Source organism: Oncorhynchus clarkii, chromosome 23 (assembly GCF_045791955.1).
Source record: "Oncorhynchus clarkii lewisi isolate Uvic-CL-2024 chromosome 23, UVic_Ocla_1.0, whole genome shotgun sequence".
Taxonomy (NCBI): domain Eukaryota; kingdom Metazoa; phylum Chordata; class Actinopteri; order Salmoniformes; family Salmonidae; genus Oncorhynchus; species Oncorhynchus clarkii.
This window is the reverse complement of record NC_092169.1, coordinates 23,764,953-23,779,709: the sequence shown is the minus strand read 5'-3', so window position 1 is coordinate 23,779,709 and position 14,757 is coordinate 23,764,953. Positions and strand designations below refer to the sequence as shown.

General features: G+C 44.5%; 1 protein-coding gene across 9 annotated transcripts in view; it reads left to right on the top strand.

Moving 5' to 3' along the window:
* The first annotated feature begins 2,988 nt into the window (after positions 1-2,988).
* Positions 2,989-14,757, top strand: part of LOC139382040 (potassium large conductance calcium-activated channel, subfamily M, alpha member 1a) — a 288,548-nt gene continuing 276,779 nt past the window's right edge. For 3 of the 9 annotated variants that reach the window (XM_071125988.1, XM_071125986.1, XM_071125982.1), the window contains exon 1: positions 2,990-4,046. In XM_071125988.1, the coding sequence (XP_070982089.1) occupies positions 3,759-4,046 (288 nt within the window). In that variant the 5' untranslated portion in view covers positions 2,990-3,758. Of the gene's footprint in view, positions 4,047-14,757 lie in introns of all 9 variants that reach the window. The other 6 variants (XM_071125985.1, XM_071125984.1, XM_071125981.1 and 3 more) reach the window with 3 other exon arrangements.

The following is a 14,757-nucleotide window of genomic DNA, read 5'->3' as shown; positions in this document are numbered from 1 at the left end:
TTCTATAGGCTCTAGTTTGGTCTAATCTTGATTATTGTCCAGTCGTGTGGTTCAGTGCTGCAAGGAAAGACCTAGTTAAGCTGAGGCTGGTCCAGAACAGAGTGGCACATTTAGCTCTTAATTGTAATCAGAGGGTTGATATAAAACTATACATTCCAGTCTCTCTTGGCTAAGAGTTGAGGAGAGACTGACTGCACACTTCTTCTTTTTATAAAAAACAATGTGTTGAAAATCCCAAACTGTTTGCATAGTCAACTTACACACAGCTCTGACACACACACTTATCCCACCAGACATGCCACCAGGGATCTTTTCACAGTCCCCGAATCCAGAACAAATTCAAGAAAACGTACAGTATTATATAGACCCTTATTGCATGGAACTTCCTTCCATCTCATATTGCTCAAATAAACAGCAAACCTGGTTTCAAAAAACGGATAAAGCAACACCTCGCGGCACAACGCCTCTCCCTTACTTGACCTAGATAGTTTGTGTGTATAGATTGATATGTAGGCTACATGTGCCTTTCTTTTAAAATGCATGTAGTTCTGTTCTTGAGCTGTTCTTGTCTATTGATGTTCTGTATTATGTTTTGTGTGGACCCCAGGAAGAGTAGCTTCTGCAACAGCTAATGGGGATCCTAATAAAATACCAAACTGACCAAAGCTTGGTTGATTTGCATACAACTGGTTGCTTCCTCTCATGTTGGGCCAAACTAGGTCTCTGATGGGGACTATACACACACACTCCTCAGCCCACCAGAGGGAGGCCCTTCAGAGTGCCGCTTGGAGCGTTGTATTTCTTTGATCTACATTTATTTCAATATTTGTTATTTATAGATGTATGAAACCTGCCTTAGCGTGTAAGGAGGACACCTACTGATGTATGAAACCTGCCTTAGCGTGTAAGGAGGACACCTACTGCAGCATATGAGTCACTGTTCCGATAAGGCGAATTTCATCAACATTTGTAATATAATTTTTTTTCCAAAATAAGAGAATGTGAAATAAATGCAGACCAGACCATCATAAAATCCAGGTGCAGTAAAAAAGTCAACATATACCAGCAAATCAACAATGCTTTGATCAGAGTGGGTTTCCCTTGTCTTGTTGGAATAGTGATTCATGATGTGTTGACGCTATATTGACTTAATCTTGCAGTTCTTTAAATGTCCAGCAGGAGGACAACTAGCATGTCTTCAAGCAGTACTATACTGAGAGAGAACAGCAGAGGTTGCATTCATAACCTCTCATAGGTTACTATCGAGTGTAACATCAGTATATCATTTAAAGCACTAAATAAACCCATGTATACATCTGTAACATCAATACTGATTAGTATAGTTCGGCAAGACACGTTGGGCTCATTTCAAGTATAACAGTACAAAACACTGAATCAAAAATAAAAGAGGTTTAACATTTCATTAATTGATATGGAATTTGATTTGACAAAGATTCAATGTCTTTAAAGAGACAAAAGTTCAGTAAAGATGTGGCAAGTGAAAGGGTTTCTACTTTCAGCAGTACAACCCTTTACCCCTTCCTCCTTAGTGTCACTACACTACAGAAGATCATTAACACTAACTTGTGGCATTTTGTCTCCATTTACAATGAAATCAAACTGCTTATAAAGACATACATCAAAGCTATATTCCTCCAATAGGCTCGCCTTTCAAAGCCCATCCACCAGAGTGCAGATTTGGTTATGACAGCTATTTCGGTTGAGGGAATAATCTTCCTAACACTATAAATCAGCAGCATATAGCTCCCACTGACTCCACAGTATATCTTCTTTACACCTCAGTTAAACTGGATGTATGTTTACATTCTAAATATAAATGGTCTGACCAGGAGATCCTGTGTCCTAGTAACGACCACCCTAACTAAGACCAACATACTCTCAGACGCCAAGAAAAACATGGAGTGTATGAATGAATGAATTAACAAATGAATGAAAGAAGGAATGAATGAGAGGAGGGATGAATAAATTATGGAATGGTGGGATGGGTGAACGAGTAGATTCATTAATTACGTGATTAACCAGTAATATAACATGGATATAGTAATTTTGTTGGCTTAGCTATCACCTTAACAAGTAGGCTACACATCTCCCTGTTGATTTAGTGAGATATATTTGATATGCGTATCCTTGGTTTCATCAACACTGATCTGAGACCAGTTTAACAGTGTAGTTAGTGAATAACCTGGTGAAAACTCATCAAAGGACAGAGATAATAAGGGAGGTGTTAAAACAGTGTAGCACACTATGACCTCTGACAAGACAAGAGGTCTGGACCTTTATGACACATGGTAGGCCTAGTGCACTTGCCCTGGAATGTTGACATGTCTGGTTCCAGTCCCAGCTGTGGATTCCCATGCCCTCTGTGACATCCTGTCCTGGGACACAGCCATGTCCTTCCATAGGCTATTCATGCACCGGGTTCCTGTCTTATCCTGTGTCTAATTGTCTTCAGAATCTAAAGACTAATTGACTGGGGGCAGAATAAGGTCTTTGGCAATGGAAACACCTGTTGTTGGTGAATGATTGAAGGAGCCTTCTTCAAATGCAGATGAAAATAAGCTAATGTCATTTACAGATCGCAGAGAATAAGAGAACATCTTCATCATAGTGTCAGTGGCTGTGTGGCAAGGGAATTCCTATCGGATTCAGTTCTGAGAATAAAAATGGGGACAACTGCTGTGTTCCAGGCGCTCGATGGAATCATCTGTGGCCAAGCTAATAATGGTTTTAAAATGGAAGCCTTGGCATTTCACGCCGAAGCTGCTGTTGCATCACAGTAGGAGAGTTATAGTGGGCTGCTGCTCAAATGAACAGAGGCAGAGCGCAGCACGACAGTCACATATGCAGCTCAGAGACATGCGTCATTTTAAACACAACTATATTACACGGAAAGAACGCAATGTAGGCTGTTGCCTAAGTACTGACTGAGACAAGGGGCTGCTTGGCACTTCGTATAAATATCCGCGCTCAGCCGTATTACTGCGCTCTTTATGCCCATCTTTATTATTAGAGCAACGCCCCGCCCCTCCTACCTGTTCATCTCTCTACCGTTCTCTGGAGCGAGCGGATCTGACAGGCGCAATCAGCCTGAGCGGGAGCAGAGGAACAGTGGCGGAAGACTACATTTACCCGAGAGCTTATCATTGTTTGCTGAATTTAGTGGAAACACCGTTAGATTATGTATTTTGTGTTTTCGCATCGTGGCAACCGTTTGGGGACTTGAAATATATTCAGCCATTCGAAAACCATATAGGCTATCAATTAAATTGACGTTTAGAAAAGTGAAATCGATTGTCCGCGGTTAATCGACGGAATCACTGGACGGAAGACGGCTTGAGAGACCGGACAGAAGGTGGTTGAAGAAAACAGCCTTGGTTTAATGTCGCTGCGCCTATCATAATCTGAAACATTGGCAGCCTCGATGCCTGCTAGATGAGACCATCTTTGCCATGGCATTTGTCCTGAAAGACTTGGAAAACCCCTACAAATGAAAAACGCTCAACGTTCATCATTACTGCGGATTTAAATGCTTCTCGCGAATGGACACCGACCCGCTATTTCGCTCCAGTTTGTGCGTGCGGCGTTTTCCACTGTAGCGGAAATCTGAACTAGATTGCAATAAACAGTTAAGTGCGGGTGACAATAATATAGAACGCGAAGGGGGGTATTTTTGTTTCAAGCAATATGGCTGGTGAGTGGGGCTGGGGACGCTGGCACAGGCTCTCCAAGGCTCCTAGATGCTAGCTGAGCCGGATGCCACCGTTCTCCATGGAAGCGGCAACTCTATGATGAGTAGAAATATCTATCATAATAAAAATCAGGACTCCTCGATCTCTATATCCAAGATGGACGTGATCATCCCCTTCTCGCCAGACGTGCCCTGCGACAATAATGGCCAACGCATGTGGTGGGCATTCCTCGCCTCCTCTATGGTGACGTTTTTCGGGGGTCTCTTCATCATTCTCCTTTGGAGGACCCTTAAATACCTGTGGACCGTGTGCTGCCACTGCAACACCAAAAAGAAGGTAGGCTAATGACAAACACATAAACCGTTGGTTGTTGATGTGACGCTCATAACATAAACGTTATCTCGTGCGTAATTCAACCTTTATGGGGACAAATATTGCGCCACTGTCTTTCTTTACACATTTATACTGTATACCCTATGACCGACCCGACGTTGTCATCCATTGTTTATACGAGTTTACCAGCCTGGGCGGTTGATTTATCATGGCATATTGACTTGAGTCCAGTTCGTGTTGTGTTGCATTGGCCTTCACTGTGAAAGTGACTCACCATTACTTACACAGTACGAGGAGCTGCCCCATACCTAGAACAACTGTCACCCACCTGCAACAACAGGCCAGTCTATGTGGTAAGGGAGTACACAGAATATAGGCTACCAACTTCTCTATTGTATCTTCATCTATGGTTATGTTCCAGACCCGTGGTCTACCCGTTATTACATGTTTTTTTCTTCAGTAGAATCAATGCTTTGTATATATCAGTATTTCAGTAGAATCAATGCTTGGTACATGTCCGTTTTTCGGTAGTATCAATACTTGGTATATTTCAGAAATTCAGTAGAATCTGTGCTTGGTATATTTCAGTATTCAAATCAACGTTTATGGGTTGAGTACACATCTGCAGGTGTTATATCAGGTGCATCGAAATGCTTAAGTTACTAGCTCCAACAGTGCAGTAGAATTCCAAAAAACTGAAATAACAATCCAAAGTAGATATATTAGAGTGAGAATCTAGAATATAAATAACTGGTGTGTATAGACAGTATATACTTTTGAAAATGGTATGTACAGCAGTAGGTATATTAGGATGAGCTATGTCCAGAATACAGTATATGCATACACATTGTGTAAACAACAGTATATAAACAGAATAGGAAGTGACTAGCATTCAATAACTGTGTATATATATGGGGCATTAGTCTCAAGGTGCAGGGATGAGTACTGGGCAGGTAGCTGGCTAGTGATGTGCTGTTCAACAGTCTGATGGCCAAGTGATAGAAGCTGCTTCACAGTCTCCTGGTCCCGGCTCTGATGCACTTGTACCGTCTCTACTAGATGGTAGCAGAGTGAACAGAGTGTGGCTCGGGTGGCTGAGGTCCTTTTAATGAGATTCTTGGCCTTCCTTTGATACCGAGTGCTGTAAATGGAGGGCAGCGTGCCCCCAGTGACGCATTGGGCTGACTGCACCACCCTCTGGAGAACCTTGCGGTTGAGAGTGGTGCAGTTGCCGTACCATGCGGTGATGTAGCCCAACATAATGCTCTCAATAGTGCATCTGTAGAAGTTTGTGAGGGTCTTAGAGGCCATGCCAAATTTCTTCAGCCGCCTGTGGTTTGAGGTGCTGTTGCACTTTCTTCACCCCGATGTCTGTGTGGTGGGATCAATTCAGGTCCTCATTGATGTGCACACCAAGGAACTTGAATCTTTTGACTCTCTCCACTGTTGCCCCATGGATGAGGGGTTCCTCCCTCTTCTTTTTCCTGTAGTGTACGATCAGCTCCTTTTTTTGTTTTGTTTTTTGACGTTGAGAGGTTATTTTCCTGTCACCACTCCAGCAGGGCGCTAACGTTGTCCCTGTAGGTTGTCTCGTTGTTGTTGTTGTTTGTAATCAGACCTACCACTGTTGTGACGTCAGCAAACTTGATGATTGTGCTGGAGTCGTGCGTAGCCACAGTCATGGGTGAACAGGGGGCTGAGCACACACCCCTGTGGGGGCCCCGGTGTTGAGGATCAACGTGGTGGAGGTGTTGTTGCCTACCCTCACCATCTGGGGTCGGCCAGTCAGGATGTCTTGGACCCAGTTGCCGAGGGAGGAGTTCTTATTTCAGGGTAATCAATGCTTGGTATATTTCAATATTCTTTATCTGTGAAATGCCTGGTTGTGTTGCTTGAGTAATGTAACCTGAATGGTTGATCTAGAAATAGACTGTATGGATGTCCCTGCTGTGCTGACTGACTAGTTGGTTTGTCCCAGTGCTACAGTAGGCTAGGGGTGGCCCACATAAAACATGAATCATGTATGAATCACCTTTGGGTTAAAGCCTGCTTCAGTTTGTTATGACTCACTGTGTTCTATAGGGCACAAATGGTCATCTGGTTGGTTGAACCGGCTAGTTATAGAGAACTCAGAGGTGGGCACGTCGCAGATAAATTGCACACACAACATGCACATCACATCGTAACCATAACATACCCTGAAACTCAAAGAGCATTTCATAGTAATCGCTGTTGATGTTTTCTCCAGTCTTTGCACAGATGATGCCGTTGGTTAAATAAAGTCATTCTATTCAAAATGTCTAGTTTAGTTGGGTGAAATACACCAGGACAGAACCCCTACTGTCTAGCATTATGGTTCAATCTGACAAATTCTTGCTCCTATTAATTTATTTTAATTATTAAGATTTTTTGTATTTTTATTTATTTAACAAGGCATGCCAGTTAAGAACAAATTCTTATTTACGGTGACTGCCTCACTGGCCAAACCCGGGCGATGCTGGGCCAATTGTGCTGTGATATTACCTGGAATTGAACCAGGGTGTCTGTAGTGATGCCTCAAGCACTGATATGCAGTGCCTTAGACTGCTGCGCCACTCGGGAGACCTATGAGGAAATTGTTCTAAGAATCATGTGACACTTTGACCCAATCAGATGGACATGTGAGAATACATTAGTAGACAGACTGTGGCTGTGTAGTTATCCATCCATACTTAGTATCAAGAGATGGACAGAGAAAATCAGAGAGAGACCTGAGAGCATGACCTTGCTCACCCTTGATGCTGTTTGGGTCGCTTCCAGTTCAAATAGGGCTGAGTCATGTGCCTCTCTCTCTTTCTGCCTCTCTGCAAAGTCCTCCTGGCATAGTGCGAGCAACGGCCCGTTACTGCCCATCTATGTTGAGCATTGTATCGTGACAGCCAGGGGCATCAGAGGGAGGACGGCAGGGCAGGCAGAGGGCTCTCTTCCCATCTTCCCTCCATCCTACACCCTCCATCTTTCGTCCACCATCCCTCTATCCTCCCTCTACTGTGTCCTGTTTCTGGGTTATATAATAGTAGGGAAAGCAAAGAGCCAGATCACTCTTAGGTAGATCATGGCAGATTGCATTGCACCCCTAAAGCCGATTTGGGGGCGATGTGAAACTGGGCATTATGTTGATTGTTGTTGATGTGACAATGGCCCCTCTGGTTCTGAGTAATTTAAAGACTGAATCCAAATTCGAGAAACGCGCAAATGAAACTACTTCACATTTAAATCGACCGTTGATCTCAATGGGAAATTTATGCTAAGATTTGAGTTGCATGCGTTTGTCTGCTTATCAAATTAGGATGAGGCCAGGGAGATCTAAAGCGTTAACAGGATCTCCAAAGTTTCTTTCCTTCATTATGTCTTAATTATGAACACATCACCCAGGCCAGCGAGCCAACCAGGCAGCCCTGCTGAAACCTGGGGAGAGGTTCTAACACAACCAGGCCTGACCTGGGTCTCTGAATGGATCACCTGCCTTTCTCAGTATAATGTATACAGATATTCAGCAACTTTTAGGGGAATAGAATTTGACTAGAAAAATAATTAATGATTTTATTGTTAACCAATGGTCTGAGTTGGTGTGTTTATTGTAGTGAATTCGGGAGGAAGCCCTGACCGGGACTCGAACCCGAGTAAAAAAATCCACATAAAAATCTGTCAGTTTAAGTTACAGATGTGTTTTTTGCACCACATCCACTGATGTCGCACTTCTGAGTCTGCAGTGAAAGGTGCCAGGGCTAGAGCGGCGATTGTCAGACCATGAGACATCCCAAAATGTGGTCTTCTCACAAAATCATCTACCATTGACTATTATGACCCTCTAAGGAAAAAAGTGAACACGCTGGTGTTCTCCGTTTTGCTCTACGACCCCCACAAGCGTCTTGGGACTCGTCTGAAGTCGGTACAGCCGATCTGCCAACTTCAGTCTGGAGTGTCCGAAACAGTTTGATTTACAACCTGGTATGACCCCTCTGTGGAAAGGTGAGACTCTCACGAACACGTTTTTCTCTGATGCCCACAGGCCTCACATGCAGGTCTGAAAGTCCCCCGGTACAAGTTGAAAAACTGAATGGAAGTACAGTGAATTCAGAAAGTATTTAGACCACTTCACTTTTTCCATGTTTTGTTACGTTACAGCCTTATTCTAGAACTGAGCTGATTCTAGAACTGGCTGCCCAGGGCAAACTGAGCTATCGGGGGAGAAAGGCCTTGGTCATGGAGGTGACTAACAACCTGATGGCACTCTGACAGAGCTCCAGAGTTCCTCTGTGGAGATGGTTGTCCTTCTGGAAGGTTCTCCCATGTCTGCAGCACTCCACCAATCAGGCCTTTTATGGTAGAGTGGCCAGACGGAAGCCACTCCTCAGTAAAAGGCACATGACAGCTTGCTTGGTGTTTGCCAAAAGGCACCTAAAGGACACTCAGACCATGAGAAACAAGATTCTCTGGTCTGATGAAACCAAGTTTGAACTCTGGCCTGAATGCCAAGGTTCATGTCTGGAGAACCAGGCACCTCTCATCACCTGGCATCATCATGCTGTTTGGATGTTTTTCAGCGGCAGGGACTGGGAGACTAGTCAGGATTGAGGGAAAGATGAACTGAGCAAAGTACCGAGAGATACTTGAGAATGCTCAGGACTTCAGAATGCTCAGGACTTCAGACTGGGGTGAAGGTTCACCTTACAACAGGTCAACAACCCTAAGCACACAGCCAAGACAATGCAGGAGTGGCTTCGGGACAAGTCTCTGAATGTCCTTGAGTGGCCCAGCCAGAACCCAATCGAACATCTCTGGAGAGACCTGAAAATAGCAGTGCAGTGACGCTCCCCATCCAACTTGACAGAGCTGCAAAAGATGCTTCAAGAAAGTACTGGCTAGAGGGTCTGAGTAGTTATGCAAATGTTATAATTCAGTTAATTTACTTTACATTTGAAAAAAAAAATCTAAACCAGTTATTTGCTTTGTCATTATAGAGTATTGTGTGTAGATTGATGATGGGGGGGAAACAATTTGATACATTTTAGAATAAGGCTGTAATGTAACATTTTGAAAAAGTGAAGGTCTGAATACTTTCCGACTGCACGGTACATATGGAGACAGTTTAGTGCCAAAATAACGGGTTAAATACTTGTAAATAAAACAAACTAATGTTTCCTGATCTTTCTTACAAACTCAGCAAAAAAAGAAACGTCCCTTTTTCAGGACCCTGTCTTTCAAAGATAATTTGTAAAAATCCAAAGGACTTCACAAATCTTCATTGTAAAGGGTTTATACACTCTTTCACATGCTTGTTCAATGAACCATAAACAATTAATGAACATGCACCTGTGGAACGGTCGTTAAGACACTAACAGCTTACAGGTAATTAAGGTCACAGTTATGAAAACTTACAGGGAGACAGGACGGACAGCTGATCGTCTTCGCAGTGGCAGACCACGTGTAACAACACCTGCACAGGATAGGTACAGGATGGCAACAACAACTGCCCGAGTCACACCAGGAACGCACAATCCCTCCATCAGTGCTCAGACTGTCAGCAATAGGCTGAGAGAGGCTGGACTGAGGGCTTGTAGGCCTGTTGTAAGGCAGGTCCTCACCAGACATCACAGGCAACAATGTCGCCTAAGGGCACAAACCCACCGTCGCTGGACCAGACAGGACTGGCAAAAAGTGCTCTTCACTGACGAGTCGCGGGTATGTCTCACCAAGGATGATGGTCGGATTCGCGTTAGTCTTTGAAGGAATGAGCGTTACACCGAGGCCTGTACTGTGGAGCGGGATCGATTTGGAGGTGGAGGATCCGTCATGGTCTGGGGCAGTGTGTCACAGCATCATCTGACTGAGCTTGTTGTCATTGCAGGCAATCTCAACACTGTGCATTACAGGGAAGACATCATCCTCCCTCATGTGGTACCCTTCCTGCAGGCTCATCCTGACATGAACCTCCAGCATTGCAATGCCACCAGCCATACTGCTCGTTCTGTGTGCGAATTCCTGCAGGACAGGAATGTCAGTGTTCTGCCATGGCCAGCGAAGAGCCCGGATCTCAATCCCATTGAGCACGTCTGGGACCTGTTGGATCGGAGGGTGAGGGCTAGGGCCATTCGCCCCAGAAATGTCTGGGAACTTGCAGGTGCCTTGGTGGAAGAGGGGGGTAACATCTCACAGCAAGAACTGGCAAATCTGGTGCAGTCCGTGAGGAGATGCACTGTACTTAATGCAGCTGGTGGCCACACCAGATACTGATGGTTACTTTTGATTTTGAACCCCCCCTTTGTTCAGGGACACATTACATTTCTGTTTGTCACATGTCTGTGGAATTTGTTCAGTTTATGTCTCAGTTGTTGAACCTTGTTATGTTCATACAAATATTTACACGTTAAGTTTGCTGAAAATAAACGCAGTTGACAGTGAGGACGTTTTTTGTTGTTGTTGCTGAGTTTATATCGCAGATCTAGGTCAGACACTTGTTTCATAAAATAATTATTGTATATATTTCTAACTCAAATAGCTACAAGAAGCTCCCGCGCTCAGGTCTGTTCAACGCTGGTCCGACCAATCTGATTCCACGCTTCAAGACTGCTTCGATCACGTGGATTGTGATATGTTCGCATCCAACAACAACATTGACGAATACGCTGATTCGGTGAGCGAGTTCATTAGAAAGTGCATCGGCGATGTTATACCCACAGCAACGATTAAAACATTCCCAAAACAGAAACCGTGGATTGATGGCAGCATTCGCGCGAAACTGAAAGCGCGAACCACTGCTTTTAACCAGGACAAGGAGACCGGAAACATGACCGATTACAAACAGGGTAGCAAGGCAATCAAACAAGCTAAGCGTCAGTGTAGAGACAAAGTATAGTCGCAATTCAACGGCTCAGACACAAGAGGTATGTGGCAGGGTCTACAGTCAATCACAGATTACATAAAGAAAACCAGCCCCGTCGCGGACCAGGATGACTTGCTCCCAGACAGACTAAATAACTTTTTTTGCTCGCTTTGAGGACAATACAGTGTAACTGACACGACCCGCTACCAAAACCTGCGGGCTCTCCTTCACTGCAAACATTTTAACGTGTTAACCCTCGCAAGGCTGCAGGCCCAGATGGCATCCCCAGCCATGTCCTCAGAGCATGCGCAGACCAGTTGGCTGGTGTGTTTACGGACATATTCAATCAATCCTTATCCCAGTCTGCTGTTCCCACATGCTTCAAGATGGCCACCATTGTTCCTGTTTCCAAGAAAGCTAAGGTAACTGAGCTAAACGACTACCGCCCCGTAGCACTCACTTCCGTCATCATGAAGTGCTTTGAGAGACTAGTCAAGGACCATATCACCTCCACCTGACCTGACACCCTAGACCCACTCCAATTTGCTTACCGCCCCAATAGGTCCACAGACGACGCAATCGGAACCACCCTGCCCTAACCTATCTGGACAAGAGAAATACCTATGTGAGAATGCTGTTCATCAACTACAGCTCAGCATTTAACACCATAGTACCCTCCAAACTCGTCAAACCCTGGGTCTCGACCCCACCCTGTGCAACTGGGTACTGGACTTTCTGACAGGCCGCCCCCAGGTGGTGAGGGTAGGTAACAACATCTCCACCCCGCTGATCCTCAACACTGGGGCCCCACAAGGGTGCGTTCTGAGCCCTCTCCTGTACTCCCTGTTCACCCACGACTGCGTGGCCATGCACGCCTCCGACTCAATCATCAAGTTTGCGGACAATACTACAGTGGTAGGCTTGATTACCAGCAACGACGAGACGGCCTACAGGGAGGAGGTGATGGCCCTCGGAGTGTGGTGTCAGGAAAATAACCTCACACTCAACGTCAACAAACAAAGGAGATGATTGTGGATTTCAGGAAACAGCAGAGGGAGCACCCCCATGTCCACATCGATGGGACAGTAGTGGAGAGGGTAGTAAGTTTTAAGTTCCTCGGCATACACATCACGGACAAACTGAATTGGTCCACCCACACAGACAGCGTGGTGAAGAAGGCGCAGCAGCAGCTTCAGCCTCTTCAGGAGGCTGAAGAAGTTTGGCTTGTCACCAAAAGCACTCACAAACCTCTACAGATGCACAATCGAGAGCATCCTGTCGGGCTGTATCACCGCCTGGTACGGCAACTGCTCCGCAAGGCTCTCCAGAGGGTAGTGAGGTCTGCACAACGCATCAGCGGGGGCAAACTACCTGCCCTCCAGGACACCTACACCACCCGATGTCACAGGAAGGCCATAAAGATAATCTAGGACAACAACCACCCGAGCCACTGCCTGATCACCCCATTATCATCCAGAAGAAGAGGCCAGTACAGGTGCATCAAAGCAGGGACCGAGAGACTGAAAAATAGCTTCTATCTCAAGGCCATCAGACTGTTAAACAGCCACCACCAACATACTGACTCAACTCCAGCCACTTTAATAATGGAAATTGATGTAAAAAAATGTATCACTAGCCACTTTAAACAATGCCACTTAATATAATGTTTACATACCCTACATTACTCATCTCATATGTATGTGTATATACTGTACTCTATCATCTACTGCACCTTTATGTAATACATGTATCACAAGCCACTTTAAACTATGCCACTTTGTTTACATACATATGAGATGAGTAATGTAGGGTATGTACTGTACTCGATACCATCTACTGCATCTTGCCTATGCCATTCTGTACCATCAGTCATTCATATATCTTTATGTACATATTGTTTATCCCTTTACACTTGTGTGTGTATACGGTAGTAGTTGTGGAATTGTTAGGTTAGATTACTCGTTGGTTATTACTGCATTGTCGGAACTAGAAGCACAAGCATTTCGCTACACTCGCATTAACATCTGCTAACCATGTGTATGTGACAAATAAAATTTGATTTGATGATCCTTGATATGAACACCGGTTCAGATGGGGCTTAGTCTGTGGAGGGTTTTAACCGTTACTCCAAGATGTCCGAACATCTTGTGTTAAGGTCAGTGGCGGTTCTAGCTTGTATGGCTCCCTGGTCAACCCCCCCCCCCCTACCGCCCCAAAAACACACTTCTGCACTGTCATTTTTATTCAGACATTTGGAACAACACAAATAAATAATCATAACATTTAAAACTATTATATATACAGTGGGGCAAAAAAGTATTTAGTCAGCCACCAATTGTGCAAGTTCTCCCACTTAAAAAGATGAGAGGCCTGTAATTTTCATAATAGGTACACTTCAACTATGACAGACAAAATTAGAAAAAAAAGTCCAGAAAATCACATTGTAGGATTTTTTATGAATTTATCTGCAAATTATGGTGGAAAATAAGTATTTGGTCACCTACAAACAAGCAAGATTTCTGGCACTCACAGACCTGTAACTTCTTCTTTTAAGAGGCTCCTCTGTCCTCCACTCGTTACCTGTATTAATGGCACCTGTTTGAACTTGTTATCAGTATAAAAGACACCTGTCCACAACCTCAAACAGTCACACTCCAAACTCCACTATGGCCAAGACCAAAGAGCTGTCAAAGGACACCAGAAACTAAATTGTAGACCTGCACCAGGCTGGGAAGACTGAATCTGCAATAGGTAAGCAGCTTGGTTTGAAGAAATCAACTGTGGGAGCAATTATTAGGAAATGGAAGACATACAAGACCACTGATAATCTCCCTCGATCTGGGGCTCCACACAAGACCTCACCCCGTGGGGTCAAAATGATCACAAGAACGGTGAGCAAAAATCCCAGAACCACACGGGGGGACCTAGTGAATGACCTGCAGAGAGCTGGGACCAAAGTAACAAAGCCTACCATCAGTAACACACTACGCCGCCAGGGACTCAAATCCTGCAGTGCCAGACGTGTCCCCCTGCTTAAGCCAGTACATGGCCAGGCCCGTCTGAAGTTTGCTAGAGAGCATTTGGATGATCCAGAAGAAGATTGGGAGAATGTCATATGGTCAGATGAAACCAAAATATAACTTTTTGGTAAAAACTCAACTCGTCGTGTTTGGAGGACAAAGAATGCTGAGTTGCATCCAAAGAACACCATACCAACTGTGAAGCATGGGGGTGGAAACATCATGCTTTGGGGCTGTTTTCTGCAAAGGGACCAGGACGACTGATCCGTGTAAAGGAAAGAATGAATGGGGCTATGTATCGTGAGATTTTGAGTGAAAACCTCCTTCCATCAGCAAGGGCATTGAAGATGAAACGTGGCTGGGTCTTTCAGCATGACAATGATCCCAAACACACCGCCCGGGCAATGAAGGAGTGAGTTGGCTTTAAGCACTTATTTCTATGACTGATAGAAACAAATTCTCGGTTAAGGACATTGAATCGCAATAAAATTACAGTATCAAATTGCAATACATATAGAATCGTGAGCATCGCAATACATATCGTATCGTATTGTGAGGTCCCTGGCAATTTCCAGCCCTAATTAATAATGTAGTGACCTTAACCAGTGGCGAATTTAGGCATAGGCAACATGGGCAGCCGCCCAGGGCAGCATCTTGCCGGGAACGGCATGGGGCGCACAAAACAAAAAGTTAAATAATAAAATACAAATTTAAAAAAATGTACAAATAATATTAATCCGAATGGTGACATTTGCGTGATTGGTTTTCTATCGCTCATTTGCACGTCACGTCCATGATATCATGTCACCGTGTGGGACTGTGGGTCAAT